Source organism: Choristoneura fumiferana, chromosome 24 (assembly GCF_025370935.1).
Source record: "Choristoneura fumiferana chromosome 24, NRCan_CFum_1, whole genome shotgun sequence".
NCBI classification, from domain to species: domain Eukaryota; kingdom Metazoa; phylum Arthropoda; class Insecta; order Lepidoptera; family Tortricidae; genus Choristoneura; species Choristoneura fumiferana.
This window is the reverse complement of record NC_133495.1, coordinates 4435905-4456280: the sequence shown is the minus strand read 5'-3', so window position 1 is coordinate 4456280 and position 20376 is coordinate 4435905. Positions and strand designations below refer to the sequence as shown.

General features: G+C 37.4%; 1 protein-coding gene and 1 long non-coding RNA gene across 6 annotated transcripts in view; one reads left to right on the top strand and one right to left on the bottom strand.

Moving 5' to 3' along the window:
• The first annotated feature begins 1124 nt into the window (after positions 1-1124).
• On the top strand, positions 1125-3558 carry LOC141441451 (uncharacterized). The gene is made up of 2 exons (XR_012452800.1): positions 1125-1301; positions 2705-3558. It is a non-coding gene; the product is annotated as an uncharacterized lncRNA (long non-coding RNA).
• Positions 3018-20376, bottom strand: part of peb (zinc finger protein pebbled) — a 29817-nt gene continuing 12458 nt past the window's right edge. For 2 of the 5 annotated variants that reach the window (XM_074106195.1, XM_074106196.1), the window contains exons 3-6: positions 6692-9425; positions 5846-6488; positions 5420-5643; positions 3019-5223 (exon numbers count right to left, since the gene is read on the bottom strand). In XM_074106195.1, the coding sequence (XP_073962296.1) occupies positions 4962-5223; positions 5420-5643; positions 5846-6488; positions 6692-9425 (3863 nt within the window). In that variant the 3' untranslated portion in view covers positions 3019-4961. Of the gene's footprint in view, positions 5224-5419; positions 5644-5845; positions 6489-6691; positions 9426-9913; positions 10629-11702; positions 11804-20376 lie in introns of those variants that run through there. The other 3 variants (XM_074106197.1, XM_074106199.1, XM_074106194.1) reach the window with 3 other exon arrangements.

Here is a 20376-nt window from a genome sequence, read left to right as displayed (position 1 = left end):
TATAGTCTTATATTTTAATAACTTGGTTTTAAATGAAACATGAAAAGTTGTTTTGTTCAGAAAAAGGCTCTCTCTGTATTTTGATCCCCTTTAATGCCAAGTTGACTTGGAATTTAGTGTAAGAATGTAGTTTAAATAGCAATACAGTTTTAATGTATGTACGTAAATAAAAAAAATACAATATTTTTGTAGGTACGCTTCACTACAAAAAAAAAATTTTTTTGATGCATTCCACTTTCATTGCATTGTTTACATCCTTTTTACCTGATTTTTTTGGAAAATTTTGTAGTCTTGCAGTCTTGCATCACATATCACTCATTTTATGTTATCTTTTATTATTCCGACTGAAGGACTTCGAATCCACGGTCATGAAATAATAAAAAAAAAAAATTGGCTAGAATCACAGAGTGGAGACGATTATGAGACGTTCCTAATTTGTTTTATTGTAATGAATTTTATTTATGTTATGAATCTAAATTACAAGGAAGATTGTAATTATATTGGAATGAAATAATTAGATACAATCTTAATTTTAATATTATTATTTATTATTAAATATTATATCAAATATAAAAACGTCACTTTTTATAATGGCCATAATATAAGCGCCATCTTGTGCTCAGTAGCAAAAGCTTCTTTCTTTTCAATGGCTCACAAACATGTCGTTCAACTTCTATAACTCCATAGAACCATTTCCTCTTCTTTGAGCAAGTGGTTTGGTCTCTGTAACTATTGTATCGATGATTTTTTTGAATATTTTATTTTAATATATCAATATATCAAAGAGAATTTTCTTTCCTAACGCTAACAGGTAGAATATAGCTACTGCGTTGTTAGTATCATAATGGTGTCATGTGGTGCGTGCGTGGTTTAGGTCCTGTCCGCACTGCAAATTTTTACCGCGTTTTACATACAATGTCTTTGCGAGTTTTTTTCCGCTAGTGCGAATACTGGTATAAGATTCAATGTGTTACAGAATTGCAAGGAAAAAACCGCGCGAAAAAAAATCGCAGTGTGGACAGAGCCTTAGCGCCATCTAGCAATGTTTCGTTTGCCAGAAAACCCTCATGCAAACAGTCAAAAAGAAAATTACCCTCTAAAATACTTCTTTATTAGTATTTTTTCACTTTCGTTGTTAATCTATAGAATTGATATAATTGTCAGGAACGCACTTTACTACTTTTCGCAAACAATGGATAATAACTTCTTTACATGATTAAATTGATCTTTTAATCCAATTATTTAATGCATAATGACGAATTGAGAAGAACGATAATTAAGTGATGGTGCCGTCGGAAATTGTAAGTTTAATATGAATTAGTGTTTCACTAGTTCTGTATTCTTTTTTCTGTAATTAGGTATACGAGGGTGGGCTGATAAGTTTCCGAACCGGCACAGAAATAATACAATATGTATATGTTTTATGTTTTATTTTTCAACGTAGGTACCTCCTAAGTCCACGCACTTAGCCCAACGTTTCTCAAATGCTGTTATCCCATTCCAATAGAAGGTTTCGTCAAGTCCCTCAAAATACCCATTTACAGCTTCTATGACTTCAGTATTTGAGGAATATTGTTGTCCACCTAGCCATTTTTTAAGATTTGGGAACAGGTGGAAGTCGCAAAGTTCTAAGTCTGGCGAATATGGAGGATGGGGTAGCAATTCGAAGTGCAATTCCTTGATTTTGGCGGTTGCAACTTTAGCTGTGTGAACAGGGGCGTTGTCCTGGTGAAGTAAAACTTTTTTCTTGTGCAGGTGAGGCCTTTTCTCTTTTATTGCGTTACTGAGATTTTGCAGTAAGTCAGCATAATATTGACCGTTTATCGTTCTTCTTTTCTGTAGATAATCTACTAAAATTATTCCTTTGGAATCCCAAAATATGGTTGCCATCACTTTGCCGGCTGACAAAATCGTTTTGGCTTTCTTTGGTGCCGGTTCGCCGCGATTTGTCCACTGCCTAGACTGTTCTTTTGTCTCCGGCGTGTAGTGGTGGATCCACGTCTCGTCAACCGTTATGTATCGACGTAAAAACTCCCTAGGATTAGACCAGTACTTCTCCAAACATTCCGCCGAAAGATCCTTGCGTCGTTGCTTCTGCTCATTTGTCAACAGACGCGGCACCCATCGAGCACATAGCTTATTCATTGCCAAATGTTGGTGCAAAATATTAAGAACCCGTTCTCTTGAAATGTTGACCATCTCTGCTATTTCCCGCAATTTTACACGGCGATCATCCAATACATTTTTTTTAATTTTATCGATCATTTCTGGAGTCGTTACCTCATTTGGCCGTCCGCTGCGGGGAGCATCGTTACAGCTCTGTCGACCACGTCTAAAGTCGGAAACCCAAGTGTGAACAGTGCTCAAAGATGGAGAAGAAGACCCCAAAACACGGTCCAGTTTGGCTTTTATCTGAGTTGCAGTTTTGCCTTTCAAAACATAAAACTTAATTACCGCACGCACTTCTGTTTTTACCATTTTCATGAAAATGGAAAACAAGTTTTCTTTGAATCGCTTTTAAAAATTACTAGATTTATTATATTTAATTCACGTTGCCTCTGCATTTACACCAAACTCGAGAGATTACAATGACATATATATTTTTTAATTCATTTGTTTTTTAATCTGTCATTTCGGAAACTTACCAGCCAGCCCTCGTACTAATTAAGTAAATCAGTAGTTAAACTGTTTGTTTGCGTCACAGACCAAATGAAAAGCAAAGGCGGAGTTCTGCGAACGGGAAAGAAGAAATGGCTTTTTATCACTGGAAAGTTATCATTCCCACGGGACACACTAAGTCCATGCAACGGCTAGTTAAGCATTAAAATATGTGGGACTCGGTACATGGAAAGTAAAAAAGTCGCCACTTTGTTTTTTACAGTCACATTTTGACGTAAAATACAATTACAACGACCTCCTACACATTGGCTATTTCATCCGTTTACTTTTTTTTTTTGGGAACACAATGCAAAAAAATAAAACATTTATATTTATTATACACAAGATTTATTTCACAAAAACATTTTTAAAACGACACCCATATTGCATTAAAGAAAGACAGGCATAAAGTGAATAGTAAACATCTTACTACAATCAATAACTATAGTCATGTATTCAGTATTGATAATTATTAAAGTGTATAATTATGAAGTTTAAAATATTTATCGCATTATTAAAAACGACACACTACACACAAATACTACGATTGAAAGGCCAAGCGGTGTTGCCACTCTTATATACTAGCTTACCTATATTACTTTCTAATTAAGTAATAATGAACTACATTTATTTTTAAGTAACATAAATTCAAAATATAAAACATGCACATAACTGGCCCTTAAATAATCATAGCAAGTAATTTGAGAATGAAATAAATAATTTGCAACAAGCCGCGAACACTCATTTTTTTCTAACTATAATTGACATCAAGCAGGATTTCATTTCAACTTATATTAACTTACTTTGGTATACAATAATATTACAGTTAATTATTCATATAATTAAAAATACGACGGAACACTTAAGATTTTAAAACACACGATGACATTATTGCTAAAAGTTGCGAATTAAAAAAACAATACAGACGTTATATTATATTTGCTATTCTTTCATAATTATACAGTCAATCATTTAAAACTTATCGTTATCCATATATTTTATATTTGGTATCTTTAAGCAATTCAAAATATACAAAGCACATTCGGACTTAGGTATATTCTAGCGTATGATTCGTCGATCCACTTAAGGAGACTGAAGTTCTAATCTAAAACTATCATAGAGGGTTTGTAACCCTTGAAAATAACATATTGCCCCACCAATAGACATTTAGAAATAAAATAAACCTTCTCGAAACTTTTGACTAACAAAACTATTTTAATTCTTACCAAATTGGTAAACTAATGTCCACCTTTGGTTGAAAGCATTATTCTACTTTGCATTCGTTACTTAAATACGTTTACTATAAAAACGACCTAACTATGAAATATGTTTTATAAATTCGCTGTAAAGAAATGCTGGTTTTGAGCAAATAAAATGTCATTTATAAGTACGATTAGTTTATGATCTACGAAGTTTTATGACAATACGAGTAGAATACAATATTCTTTACTGAATGTCACATATAACTATTTTTTAAGAAAAATGAAGATACAAATGGGGAGAGAATGAAATTCTTAGAATGGAAAATCTAGATCTATTCATTGGTAGATAAAATATAAGGTTTTTAAATTGACTTATATTATCTAATGTGAATTTTAACATTACTCGCAATTTTGGTATCGTAGCTTAGGTTCATTATAAGAATATATAACGTTTAGGTAAATGACTAGAAATTTTGGATTTGCGTAAGTTTTTGGCTGGACTTCACTACGTTCGAAAAAATAGTAAGGAAATAATACCAAAGCGGAAAATTATGCGACTAGATGGAAATGCAATAAATTCTGATTCGGGAATTTGAACCCAGTTTAATGAAATGTGCTGCTTAATATAATATACTTAATAATTATTAAGAGTACCCTTTATAACGTTCAATTCCTAAATTATACTAATATATTAATAAGAGCTATACTTAACTTACCGATAAAAATACGATTATGTACTTTTACATCTGGCACTAAATAAAAATCGTTGCTCGAACCCACATGACGCATTAAAAATATTAAAATTAAGGCATAATAGGACGGTTTAAACTTTCAGTAAAATTTAAGGCAGCTAAGGCACCTAGTTATCGAATAGCGATATATTTGAAACATTAAATGTACACACAAATATATTGCATTATTTATTAACATTTAATATGAATAAAGTATGCGCCAAGTATAAGTGGCGTAGTGCGTCTACTCGTTGCTAGATGGCGTTGTACCGGGTTTAACGTTCGTTGACGTTTGTATTTGGAGTGGCAGTTTTAGTCCTCGCGGCGCCAGGATAAGCCTAGCGGGCGTCACGAAGACTAAAGCGTACTCTCATTTGTTTACACCTAAGAATTTCGCTGCCTCATCTGCAGACGACAGTAGTTTATTGATAATTTTCTTATCCGGTATGCCAAGCAGTTTTCCTATGAGGTCGCCGCCATTTTCTCCGTCGTTTTCGGTCTCAGAAGAGTATTTGCGTGACGTCATCTGTATCTTGAGTTTCTTGTCGTAATGAGAAGACGGTGGGGAGTTGTTATTGTTAACGTTACTCGGTATCTCATTGCCCGAGCCGTCGTCGTCATGGTAGCTGTACCTGTAAAGAAAAAGTTACTTACGTTAGCTTTCATCGCACATTTTTTCTACGATTTTTTTTCTGAAAGTTTTATTGCATTATCGGGTTCAGGTTCAATCAAGTTTAAAGTTCAAAAGTTCAAGACAAGGAGGTCTTTAATTCAAGTAATCCATCAAATTTTCATTAATATTTATCTTAGCATTAGTTATAAGCTTACCCGTTGCTAACAGCCTCGCGTTCTACGGGAGTATCCGGTGGCGTAGCTTCTTCGTCATCAGTCTCGTCTCTGTGCTTCTTTCGGTGTCGCAGCATGCTATGTTTCAGGGTGAACCTTCGCCGGCAAAGGTCACAAGCGAAGGGACGTTCCCCGGAGTGAGTTCTCATGTGACGACGTAGGTCTTCGGCTGACCAGAAGCGACGCACGCAGAATGCGCATACAACCTGAAGAAAATTAAAATCAGTTTATGGGCTCAGTCTATTGATGTAAGGACGATTAGTTTGAACGGTCTCACACATATCTGAACAACTTAGATTTAGAATATGAAATTGGCATTTGATGGCAATAGATACGGCCAAATAAAAGAAAGTCCAAACAAGTCTTGCAATGAAATCTTATTTATCTCAGGACATTGATGATCTTTACCTTTCTATTAGCATGATCCGGAAACTTCGCCTTCTCGTCATCATCCGCGCTTTCGCTCCGATCACTCGCAGCATCCAAAGCTCCTTTGCTAACCAGCTGTTCATATTCAGTTGCGTGCATCATTGCCAAGTGTCTCAATGCCCCACCTCGATCGCCAAACGAACCCTCGCACAAATGGCACTTGAAAGCCAAATCGCCGTTTTGAATATCCTCAACCTCAGGATTAGGAGAAGCGGGTTGTGACTCGCCAGACCCGTGTCTTGAAGACATGTGTTTCTTCAATGTCTCTAAAGATGAAAAGGTGCTGGTTGGACACGAATGGCACTTAAATGGTCTTTCAGGCACAGTTCTGATGTCGTTCTGTGGCGGGGATACAGCTTCTGGTATGGGCTCGGCTAGTATGGCTCTGGCTGATCCTCCGTGCTTCCTTAACAGGTGGCGGTCGCAGTTGGACTTCGTGGTAAAGAGTAAGGTGCAGTGGGGACATTTGAAGGGCTTTTGGCCGGTGTGAGTGAGAACGTGGCGGCGCAGTGACGACGACCAGGGGAACTTTCGATGACAGTAGGGGCAGGATACTCGGTTTGGGGCTAGACTGTAAGCCGACTTCTTCTTTGGCGGTTGCGTACCATTGTCACCATCAGACCTGAAAAATAACTTTAATTATTATTTAATTACCGTCCACATCTATGAAAGTTTAAAATATTGTCTACTAGGATTACATCAAATTATTTAATATAATTTTCTTTTCTTTTTGTTAAATGAAAGAACTGCTAAATTATCAGATTAAATGAGGATTACTAGTAATTTATTCTGATTAAGTAAGTAAATAAAAGAGTATATGCTCACTTGTTTTCATCACTGCCGGAGTTATTGCCTTCACTAGTAGAAGCCACCAGGCCTTCTTCATCTTCCTCTTCATCACTCCTTGTCGGGACCACCGGCATAATCAACGGCTCTACAGGCACTGGAATAGGATCAGTACCCATTTCAGTCTTTTCAGTAATCGGGACTGGCTTGTTAATTAAGTTGCCAGCGATTTTGAGATCAAAGTCCTTATGCATCTCCTGTTGACGAGATGCCATTAGAATTTCTTCTGCAGCCCGATGCGCTGCTAGATGTTGTTCTGATTTAACATCAGTTTCGGGTTCCTCATCAATAACTAGGGTGTCGTCTTCATCTTCTTCGTTGTCTGCCACCTCGTCTGAGTCTCGGCGGATGGGTGACCGGTCTTGCTGAATTGGTCGTTCAAGGTGCCGAGCTAAGAGCGCAAACTTCACTCTATCAGCTAAAGTGTCCGTAGACGGGTAAGGAGGTGGTGCTCGCGGTGTCGGCCGTCGCACGCTCCAATGCTGAGGATGCTGCTGTTTAACATGACGCTCCATATTAGACCTTAGAGTGAAGCGCGCTGAACACTGCGAACATGAAAATGGTCTTTCCGTGCGATAGCGTCTTTGTTTTTGTTTAGGCATCAATACGCCGTTTTTTATCACCATTTTAACGGAATCGTTCTGCTGTATAAGACTGTTGTTTAACGGCCGTGGAGGAGATTCAGAGCGAGGCGGCGGTAAAGGCGAACTGTCGCGTAATACTGGCTGATCTTCTTCTTCAGGCTCTTGTTTCGGCTGAGTTTCCTGGTCACTTGTCACTAGCCGACCACCAGACATGCTCAGTCCGCGAATTATTTCCTTCTGGATTCGTTGCTTTATTTCTGCCAGTTCTTGGGAATCGGAAGGATGGGGAAAAAAAGTGGGTTGAAGAAAGTAAGGGTTGATAGGAAATGATGGTGGAAGTCCAGGTAATCCAGGCAATCCTGGAACTGCACCAGCGTAAAGTTGAGAAAGTTGCGTGGCGTAGTACGAGGGATCAATTTTGGGGAGTGAAGTTTCGAACAGTCTTTGTTGAGCTAGAAGGAATCTTGTTTGTGCGGAAGCGGCTATAGCTGGATCAGGTTCAAAGGCCGGACGCGCAGTTATCTTGGGTTCATCTTCCTCGACGTCTCGTTTCTTCTTGCTTAGATCTAGTACGTCACAGTTATTGTCGGTGGTACTGAGATCTACTGGAGTTTCTTCGTCGTAATTCTCGGTTTCATCATTGCTTTTAATCGAAAACTCCGGCGGCCTATATTCAACTGGCCTGTAATCGATTTGGTTTAATTGACCAATACCTTTCACTTTGATTCTAGGCGCTGGTGGATCAGGTTCCCTGGGTATGATAGGGATATCTGCTGGGAGTTTTGGGGTAAGCGAGGCGACTGGATGTCTGTCCGCAATGAAATTAGGCGTGAAATGAGACAATGGAGTTTCACGACCAGTAGGTTCAGCGCGTTTTTCGTGTTCAGGTGTGTGGAATGCCAAGGACCTCTTCACTTCGTCTCTTGCCAGTTTAGAGTTGACTTCGTCATTGTTAGGATCTTCTGACGGATGGTATATAATCGACCGCTTAACATCTTCTCTCGTAACTTTGGCGTGACGGTTACGCAAGTGGCGTTCACAGTTTGCTTTAGTAGTAAAAGCATAGTTACAGACGGCGCACTCATAAGGACGGTCGCCGTTGTGCGTCCGCATATGACGGACCAAAGCCGCTTTGTCTAATGACGCGTGTGGGCACATGTTGCACTGATACGGCCCAGGTCCTGTACCACTAAGATGGACTCTATTATGCCCCTTCAAAGCTCTAAGGTTAGGAAATTTAGCAGGACATAATCTGCAAGGGAATTCACCGCGAAGTTTCATTCTCCTGAACTCAGCTGCAAAGTTATCTTGGGATTCTTCTTGCTCCCTTTCTTTGCCAACAGTATCAGGCGGCGTCAGTACTGAACTTTCCAAGGGCACTCTGGTACCGGTGAGCCGTTCCAACAGACTTCCAGTTGACGTGACGTTAAGTATTGACTGGATATCAGCTAGGTCTCTTGCGGCATCGATGTGGCGGATACCATTTCCTGCGAAGTGAGCATCTTCGAATTTCGATGTAAAGCGATCCATGGGCGGGGTAAGGGTGCCGGGGATGCCGTAGGATCTGTTTCTCAAGTCCAGTTTCGCGAAGAAGTCTCTCTCTCTACGATCGACGAGTTCAGGACTCTGCGCTCTCACAGGATTGGCGCAAGTCTTCCTATGAATATTCAAAGCTTGTTCGCATGGGAAGTCTCTAGAGCACATCTCGCATCTGTAGCGCTGCTCTGTAACTGATACATGTGTGTTACGTTCGCAGACGCCTCGGGCTATTTCTGGGAATTTTTTGCTCGAAAAGTCAACGAAGGTGAGGTCATTAAAACCCCGTGTCTCGTCTCCGTGAGCAGTAAATCGATGAAGGTCAAACGCGTTGCCAGAGTCGAAACGTTGGCCACACTTTGGGCATTCGTAACGAACAAATCTTTTATCCAACGGGGTTGAAGTCGGAGATGTAGTAGCGGGTCTTTTAAGAGCTCTTTTTGAGTCGTCTTCTTCGCTTCTGTCTGAGCGGTTGTCGCTGTCAATGCTAGTTGTCCTCGTCATTCTAGATTCTTGCTTTCCCTTCATATCTTCCATGTCAACGTCGTTCGCTTCAATCTTAGCCTCGCTGATAACTTCCTCTGTTTTGATATCTGCAACAACAAAACAGAAATATTACGATTGATTCCGGGTCATGTTTAAATAACGCTACGCTTTCATTTTCCTATTCCAAGAAAACCCTACAATGGGTGAGTCAGGCAATTCATTGGTAATACTAATGTAGACGGTTTTATTAAAATAATACAATGAGATGCCACACTCATTGTGGCTTTGCCAGTTATACGCACGTCAATCAGTTAATAGATTATTTGTAAAGTTAAACAGTTTTCATCACATTACTAATATAACTGAAAACGCTTTTCTACCATAACCTAATTTCCAGCCAAGTTGTTTACGTTAAGTTCCGCTACTCACTAACAGATGACGCTACCACCAACAAACAATTTACATAGTTCAAACAATATCGATCGCTATAAACTACGAAACAAAGCTTTCTGTCTGAATCACCGCCCTTTGTCTTAAACGAGCATTGAAAGATACCGCCGCACGTATACAAGCGTTTAAAACTCTAGGTATTTACGTAGTCTGCCAGGGCATAAAAATCAATAGTCCAGTCGACACCCCGGTCTCTTCACGACAGCCTAACTACAACTAGATTTAGGTACAGACTGATGACTCATGGGAAATAGAAAAAGATATATCTCTTTTCGTCGTATTGAGTAAACTGCTAGTTGTCTATGATTGTTTTAAGTTTTTTTTTTATCTAGCAGATTATAAGAATGATAATGGCTAATCGATACTGCGGCATAAAGTTTGATTATGAATGTTACCTACAGGTTTTTAAGATAAACGATGTCTGCGTTTGTAAATAACAATCGCCTTATTTTTTCTTCATAACTTTTTAAGTTTTTATGTTACCTAATTTAAGATTCATTTTGTCATGATCTCTGTTACTTTGCCAGACATCAAAGATGCCGCCTTTTTGAAGGCACTAAATTAGAGGATGATTATATTTGATTGTATAGATTCTATGCCATAGAGGCATAGAAGATTAGGTAGTCTTTTTTTATAGAAAATTAGTTCTTTACAAACATAGGTACATACTATTATTACGTTAGTATCACATAGTAGTCTGTGCTATTATTTTTATTTTTTATCCAAACACGGAATGTTGGCAACAGAGTACTGCTATTGTGTTGGTACCTACCAAACGGCAGTCATTGATTATTGATTGTTTACTTTAGATTAGCAATTAACTAGACATGATTATTGGATGTTATTTTTTTTACATAAAATTGTAATGTTTTACATGGAAAAATGAACATTATTATAAGTATTGTTGTTTTATTTCCCTTTAGGTATATCTCTGAATTAAGCAGTTGATAAACGCTATAAATGGATTGGATCGATCAAGTAATTTGTCATAGTTTACCTATTTCCTTTTGTATAGAGAATGAATCAGACAGACGTCAGTGTGGTTACCATGCCAATGCTTAGGCCGTCTTTCAGGAAAAAATAAATCTAGATTTAGTAGTTAATCCAGGCTTAAGCTTGACAGTTCCATACAATTTTACACTACTAAACTGAGCTTAACGCTAACTCGAGATTTATGTGTTTCCAGCAAGTAGCCACTAGTCTACAAGTTCTGTCTGTTCTAAATACCTAGGTCTAATTTCCCAATTTTAAAGTCATCGTCATCATCCCATTTTACCACTTTGGAAGTGTCTCTCGCGCAAACTATTCAGTTTAGAAAAAAATGATACCAGAAACCTCAATATCATTTTTGAAGACCTATCCAAAGACGTAGTAGAGACACAAGATAGTAGAGACACGTAGGTATGGGTTTGGTGAAAAAAAAAATTTCGAGTTTCAGTTCTAAGTATGGGGAACCCCCAAAATTTATTGTTTTTTTTTTCTATTTTTGTGTGAAAATCTTAATGCGGTTCACAGAATACATCTACTTACCAAGTTTCAACAGTATAGTTCTTATAGTTTCGGAAAAAAGTGGCTGTGACATACGGACGGACAGACAGACAGACATGACGAATCCATAAGGGTTCCGTTTTTTGCCATTTAGCTACGGAACCCTAAAAACGACACTTGTGCGATCAAAAGACACAATTTAAAAGTGAGTTTTATTAAAAAAAACCGTAGATGTAACAAAACCTACATACTGGCTACAATTTCATGTTGCCGTAGACTTATAAAATACTTATGGCAAACGAGACCTCACAACACAAATAAAAACACAAAATGTTAAACAAAAATCACTATTTTACATTTCTATTATCAACATGTTATTATAGGCTAATTTGTGAAATTGGTAAACAAGTACAAAAATATTTTTGTTTTTCAATAGAAATATCTACCTTTTAAGTCCCTACTTAATAACATAGTTAATTAGCTTTTGCGCATGGCGTGTAGGTACAAACAGGTCACACTTCCATCTTATTTTCAAATCAACATCCAATTTACGGAATAACAAACATTTTTTTTTTGGCTCATGCAGTTAGCGTATTTGCCACAGACGCGTAAAGAACTAAACAATTTATCAATGAGTTGTTTTCATCAAAAATGTCGACACAGACTAAACAATTGCTTTCGCTGCAACCTCGCTCCTTCGGAACTAAATTGTAACAAATCTTTTTAAATCCAAATACTCTTTCAATCCTAACGCTGAGTGGTAAGATACAAAATGGAATACGAGTTTTCGGAGTTATATTGTTTATAATGATGCAAATAGGACACCTCATTGGGTACTTTATTCATTAATTGGAAACAAGGTAGAGTAGATAAGTACATCCGGTTTCGCAAAACTGAAGTGACAACATTTCCTTTGCAGAAGAGGAAACTATTCACAATTAGGTACTTTCTTATGACGAATTCACAAAGAGTACAGTGATTTTTAGTTTTAAGATATTATAAATGCGAAACTTAAGCTCAAGTGTATGTAACAACATAATCAAAAAAAGGCTTGATCGATTTCATCACACTGATAGTTTATGACCTGTATTAACATGTCGATTACTTTTTGTCAAGGAAAAATACACGGTTCCAGCGGGACAGGGATAGTTAAGTTCTTCGAAAATGAAATTGCGGACAACAGCTAGTCTATCATAAAAGTGTCTTTTTCGAGTTAAAGATGTGAAAAAAACGACATTTTTATCAATTCATAAAAAATGTCGTTAATTACCCAACAATTGACGTAAATATTGAGTCACTGTTATCTGGAAATCGGTTATCTTCGGGTTTGCTCGTGCACGAACATTGTGGGGCTGCCTTGTTTAATCATGTTTTTTTAAGATTATAAATATCTCAATTGTATTTAGTAAAAAGGATAATAGTATAGATTATACGTAAGTACCTAGACATAGTATGGGTAGAAGTATTTACACGTGTAGGTACTTAACTTTACTAATGTCATTTGGAACGGGAAACAAAAGATCGGTTTTCTTTTTCTTTCTCCTTTGCATCGTTAGGAAAACGAAGAAAACCGACGAGACCCGAGCGAAATTAACATTCTAGTTGTATTGTAGCTATTGACATTGTTAAAACCAGTGGTAACCTAGTAGAAGCATCCATACTATACTAATATTATAAATGCGAAAGTGTCTGTGTTTGTATGTTTGTCAGTCTTTCAAGTCGAAACGGAGCGACGGATCGACGTGATTTTTGGCATAGAGATAGTTTATGGGCTAGAGAGTGACATAGGCTACTTTTTATCCCGAAAAAATTCACTGTTCCCGAGGGAACAGCGCGCGATAACCGAATTCCACGCGGGCGAAGCTGCGGGTAAAATCTAGTTGATTATTAAGTTATTAACATTGTTAAGCTTCTGAAGCATCTTCACGTTAGTCACTCAATACATTTCTATTCCACTACGTTAATTAGGCAAGAACAGAAAGGAGGATAAAAGTATTAACGGCCTATCTTATTGCTTTTTGTCAAGCGGTACGTATCTATAAGGTAACAGTACGTAGAAAAAGATGGTGAATGCAATTGTTATAGCAATCATATGTTTGACAATTATGGAGTTTGGTTTAGTTGTCCTATTCACTACAAATTCCTGGCAACCCTACTTTGAAACTTCATATTTCTGCATTTAATTAGTCAAAGGAATTCTTTGACATCATAGGTATCAGATTTTGTAAGAATCTGTAGAAATTTGAGGCGGCGCGGCATATGAAAAGGGTAAACAGGTCAATATTGTTGTTAAAACGTGGCTATTTTAAGTTCAGCTGAAGAATACGCAATAAAATCGTCGTTAGAAAAAAAAAACTTTGATTTTATAAGTACAAAGCAACAGTAAACAAAAACATACTTAATAAACATTAAACATTAAAACACGGGTCGGTACCTACAGACATGCCTATTCTTCATACTTTTAATATCTGATCCGACTGGTGATCGAACCCAGGATCTCTTGCTTCGTAGCAGTTTCTACAACCTCTAGGCTATCCGGCAGTAAAATAACGATTTGTTTCTCGAAGGTTTAAATGTCAAATTATTAAAGACGTCGGTTTATTTACGTTTATTTCATGTAAGAAAATAATAATGGACGTTGCGCTCGCGCCGCTTCTGGGAATAATTCATTAAATGCAGATTTTAGACGGAAAACGATCAACGGCATTTAAACGATGACATGGCGATTCGATTGTTTCAAATCGTATCAAAAATGTATACGCAAATTATTCAAAACTATACGCGAGAATTCTTGGAAAGGAAGCTTCGAGAAATTCGCGATTTAAAACATGACCGAAAATTGGTCCTTTTATACCCGAGTCCCCGAGTGCAGTAATGTTTTCCGCGCGTATCTTGTTGATGAAGATTCGGACGTTCGGACGAGTCTAGGTAACGCGTTATATCCAAGGAAAACGTTTTCGATATGTATCGCTGCACCTAACACACCACTAAACTAAACATCCTTAACCAACCGGATAGCGATCGTATCAAGAAATTTTCGCAAAACAATACACGATCGCTTCAAAAAACAATCAACGCTGATTTATATTTCCCCTGGAAATCACGATCGAAAAAAAAACTATCAAATTCATCGTCCATCGGGTTCACTCAAGTTCAAATACGGAGAAAAGGTGTGACATAGATGCGCGCACGTCTGATGACTTCCTCCTTCCCGCTTATTCGGAATTTAAATCGACCTATCGCCATCCCGACTGGCCTGTACCCCGGCACACGACAACCGCTCTTACTACAGTACTGGTAAGGTAGCGGCACCAAGTTGGTTGGACGGGCCACGCATATTATAAACGTTTTGATTGATATGGTAAGGACGTCGCCGGTCCCGCTGCTTTCTTCCACACTCCAATGAGCCTCAACGGTACTGAATTACACCGTGTCGTATCTCCAAGCCCTCATTTATGGTGTCGCCATCGACAATTACTGCCTACCGTCTACTTAGTCGATAAGTTCTGACGATTTCAAAAGAGCGCGTGCAAACGAAACTGTTACTTAAACCGTGGCAGGAAAATCTGTTTCTGAGGTAAACCATTCTACATAGATAAAGGTGAGGTCTGATATGTGACAACCGTAAGACTCGGCTATTGTCTAGAAATTGATAATACGTGTGGCACGGTCATTTTGTAGTTCGCAATGTTGCGTACGTATCTCAGGAGAAATTTAATGAAAAGGTATCCGAAATTACGTGGGAGAAGGAATTGTTCGCCATGTCACGTCGGCAATTTACCGTACGAATGTGTATCTAATCATGCAAACCCCAATTTGTTACATTTGAGTAGCTAATTTTCATGTTTAAACTGTACGAAATAGACAAGTAAATTTACGTAAATATTTACATCAGGTACATATGTCTTTTGCATCTCATTATACAAAGGATTAGGAGAATATCACGTCCAAAGGCGCAAGTTTTAAAAGTTGATATCTATTTCTAAGAGTCGAAATCTTAAGAATTGAAAAATAAGATCCACGAAACAAACTGTTATCTATATTTCGACCGATTATTACAATAAGTACCTATGCACTAAGATAGAATTAAATACAGCCAGTTGAGCATCAATACTGTCGGCTACTTACAGAGTATACATAAGCTATGCACGTAGGTCGATCCGTTACCATCTCAGCCCTTTAAGAATTAATATTCTCATTCAATTCATTCATTCGTTCGGTCTCGTTCTAAGCGCGGGCACAACGCAATTAGGACACTTTTCCGTTCGGAGAAAGTTCGATCGATTGGAAAACCTTTTCGGTAAGTTATCCTTGCTTTGGAGCATCGATACATTTTTTTGTTGTTAGTCGTATTCACAAAGAAATGGAATATCATGTCATCAATGTAGATGAAAACTTTGGACTATTTTGCTGTTTGTAGTCCATGTTCGATAATTCCAAACCTGATGTTTAGAAAGGATTTACATTTAGGAACATAAAAACATTTTCTGTCTACAGCATCTTGGAAGCTCGGCTTTACAATGTTACCACCAATTCAAATATTACAAGTTTTGTAACCGAAAGAGACTAACAATATTATGAAACGGTATCTATATAAAAATGGACCTAAATTCATTGCCAGGTATATTTTAGCGGCATCTACTCAGGATTCAGGAGTGTCATAAGAATCATAACTACCGTTACGTCGCACGGAAGGCGCGCTCCCTGACTGGCATAAATGATAGCACTGGCAGGCAAGAGGACCACTTCGTGCTTGTTAAGTTGGTCAACCTGTATTGATTCGGTAATTTGTCTGAGAACTGAAGACTATAAAGCAATCATAAAAATTTGAAATTATTACCTATATACGTTAGATAAACTAAAATAAATGCGCTGGCTCAGCAGTGCTTTGGCTACTTTATAGATATCTTTCTCACATTAACTCATGCGTATATCATTTTATTGTTAATCTCAAGTAGGTATTCAGGACTTCGCCAAAAAGGAAACGCATTTCGTGATAAATCTTATCATTGAAAGTTTCACGAATTCTCAATCAGGGGAAGTGAGCCGTTCACTATTTTTATATAAATAATTACGAAATGTGTCACGTAGGTAGCTTGGAAAATATGTTAAGCTGTTACACGTGTTGCAGGTTGTTTACCTTTACTTGGACAATCTATGCAGGAAATCGGACGAATCTAAAGAAAGACTGTTTGTTTTGAGTTCAGAGTCAATTTCTGATCGCAAAGCTCGAAGACTAGTGAGCAAAGGGTCTAAAGAATCTAATAACGTTTACAATTATTTATATAGGTCCCTTGAGATGCGTTGATTTGGTGAAATTTGGGAAACAGTAAATAAATGGAACGATATTTACAAAAGAAATTGCAGAATCACCGAGTCCAGAAATATCTGTGTCTCTTGATGTGACACAGATATTGAAGTTGTTCAAGTGCAGTCATAGTAATTCAGGATAAAGATTACCATCCCAAAGCGCCTAATAACCATCAATACAATCAGGTGCCTCATAACGTAAACTCATTACTCATATTTTTATCAGGTGGTCCAATTGTCCATACTTGGTCCCGACCGGAACAGCTCGTATAATCGGTTATCTCGAGATAAAAAGTACCGTTCTGATGTTGAATACACCTTCGACAAACTTAGGGTGATGTAAAGGTAAGTTAAAATGGAATTTTGGCTTGACCTACTAAAAGAGTTATGAGAGAAGGTAAAGCCTAGTTTAATTTATCCTAACCATTCTAGGGGATTATAAAATAGCGATATAGATTGCCACAGTTGAAACTGCAAGCGTAGGACTTTTAAATTAGAGTGATTTCGTTTGCAAAGTTGTGTTTAAAGTTTTTATTAAGTATGTTAACTACTAAGTTCGTTTTTTGTTACAATGAATTCTTCTTTTAAAACTAAATGGAAATTTACTGCATTCATCATCTGTGGTAGAAAAGTTTGGTTTGGTTAGGTAGGTAAATGTATGTACCTATAGTTACAGTGAAATCACCATTTGCGTAGCATTTGACCGTGTCTGTGGCAAGAATCATCTCACTTATTTACCTAAACATTTGTAAATTATTATTCTCAAAACAGGATAATATCACACATGTATATGCATAAACGAATCTAATTGTAATCTAACTATGTAGTTGAGAATTGATATTGACTAGACAGAACAACAATATTAAGATATTTGGAAATGTATATAAGGATTTATTGTGAAAATTTTGCACTTTGTTAATTTAAAAAGTCTTGACTGACTCATCGACGCCCATGGGACCTAGAAAACTCAGGCGAGGAACCAGCATTGGGTTTAGGGAGGGCAATTTGGACTAGTTTCACCTGCTTAATCAGAAAAATTATAAATAAAAAAATATGTGAATTTAATTTTTAAATAAGTAACAAATGGTTGTAAGTCAGGGCACAGAATAAGGTAATAGTACAAGTATGGTTAGGGGGAGGAGAGCAAGAAATCGCTCTCGTTCTGCGCCTGAGTAAGCTGAAACTTTGCAATAAAGGTTTTCTTTATGATGTCAACAAGAAATAAGTAAAGCACGAATTATGAATACCTATAGGAAAATTCCCATGGCATAAGGAATTCTTTAACAGATGCTAAGCCGCCCACGCAATGACAGAAAACAATTCAAAGAAGAAAACAAAATTGACGCCAAATATGTGACAATTACGACGAACTTCTGTACTCTTTATTCGTATATATCTCTACAGTAAAACTATCTCCAAATTTTCGGTACACAACAAACGCTCAACAATTAAAGTGAAACCATCTCATCAGGTTGCGCCACTGGAATTCCGTTTGCTCAGCCTCACTCGAGAGGACCTGACATCCTTTTGTCCGGCCACTTGTGTCTACAAAGATCTTGGGGCCTTTCAGAGGCCGAAACAGATGGAATTGCTCGGCAAACAACAAGACAAGACGGATAATTATTAGAACGTATGTCGCGGAATTGTCTGAATAAAAGTAGCAGGCGATCTTACTTATGTTTTAATAGCTGGAACTGGGTAAATATAAAATATAGCTCCTGGCCGATTTCGGCTACAGTGACTGCTAAAACTATTGCACGGGAAGGCTACGGTTGCTCGCCCGTTCAGATTGTCAATTTTATTCGTGGCAGCAGGTAAGGACATCGTCAACGTATGTAGTGGTAAAAGACGGCTGCAGGTGGATGTATGTATGTCATAGGACTGTCAAAAAAAATATTATGTTAAGAATGGTACTGAATCGTCGAGTGGTCTTAAAAGATAGTCGCAGTATTTTTCCTCTCTTTAAGAGTGCCGAATCATAATCAAACATTTATTTAACCAACTGCGTTGTAATATTTGGGGGTTCATTCAAGTTAATCACGATCTATATCCTGTAAGAAATATAGCTATGTTTGATGTAATTTACTGTGAATCATTTAAATTGTTATTTAGCTAACCAGCTTAAGTTAAGTATTGTTGTTTTATAACCTAGGCTTCTTTATAAAGGTGAACTTATGTTCTTTACAATGATATTTTTTATCTGTAAAGACACGAGTGCATACTTTAATTTACGACTGACGATTAGAAAATTAACAACCAACATTCACAGCAAATTCTAGCCAACTACGCATTTAACGTCAAGGTTTCATATTAACATAAATACAATAAAACTACAAAATTTTTAGCTAAATAGCTAACAAACAGAGCGGATGCCAGTTTCATAATTAATTTAATGCCTACGAACATTATGACTGAAATTGGCAACACTGGATTGAAATTGGCTCCTAATCAATCTAAATCTAAGGCGCCCTCGTGCAGATATGTCACCCACGTTAGTTAACATCTTTGTCGTACTGTACTTATAATATCAAATCTTCGCAATAAACAAAACCATTGTTTTCTTCATCTTGTTCGATACATCATAGCAAGCACAGTCACCAGAAATAATACCTAACACAACAAAGTGTAGGTACATAAATATCTGATATGACTCTATTTATAGGATCGGTAGGACGTGTCAGATATTTTTGCTGCTCTGTGGCAGATATTTACGGTAACAACATACTTTTTCCATTTTACCAACAACACTCATTTAGCCCCTGTTATGTTTTTATATAGATATACTAGCTTTTGCCCGCGGCATCACCCGCGTGGAATTCGATTATCGCGCGCTGTTCCCTCGGGAATGCATTTTTTCGGGATAAAAAGTAGTCTAGGTCACGCTCGGGCTCATAAACTATGCCAAAAATCACGTCGATCCATCGCTCCATTTCAACGTGAAAGACGGACAAACTTACAAACACACACACTTTCGCATTTATAAAATTAATTAGTATGGATAGTATGGATTCAATACATTGCTCTTAAAAAAATGTTGATAGACCCAATTAATTAATGCAATAAATGAATTATGAATTAAGCTAATAAATTCCTCGCGACCTGGCTACTCAGTAATGGCATCTCGAGGGTAGTCTCACAACGCGGGTCGGGTTCGGCGCGTGCCATCGTTCAGCGTCGAGTTACCGTCAGTGAATGAGATAAGATGGTCTTTATCGAGCTGGATGGCTTCGTATTAGGTTCGCATCCTGTTGTTAAGATTAAGGTTGTTGACTCGTGCTGCTGTAGGTACGTGCTTAATAATATTGTGGAACATTGAAGTGTTAAAAGTTTGGAAAGGAAATCGCTCGTATAATCGCACATATTATGCCAAAATTTTCCTTTCGATACCTATAGTAAGCAATATGGATAAAGGACCTACGTGAAACGAAATTGTAATTAAATTATTTTGCATCATATACATATTCTGGAAAAAATTGTCAGGAAAACACGATTACTCATTTTTCTTCTTGGTACATTTCAGCTCCAAATAAAGTTCCGGAACTAACAGTAAGAAATCAAACGGCACAATTTTCAGGAATGATAAGAGTAGTAGGTAATCTAGTAAAGTGGGGTAAATCATTTAATTTTGTCGCTTAGTTTACTTTCTGTTTCATTTTATAGTATGCCGCATTGGTATTGGTGATGGGCGGAGCTAGTGTGTGGTGATCCATAAGTGTTCCCTTAATTAAAAAAAAAAGTTCATGATTCAAACCTCGTCGTTACCTTATCGTCAAAAAAAATCTACATTAAAGAAAAAAAAACAAAAAAAGA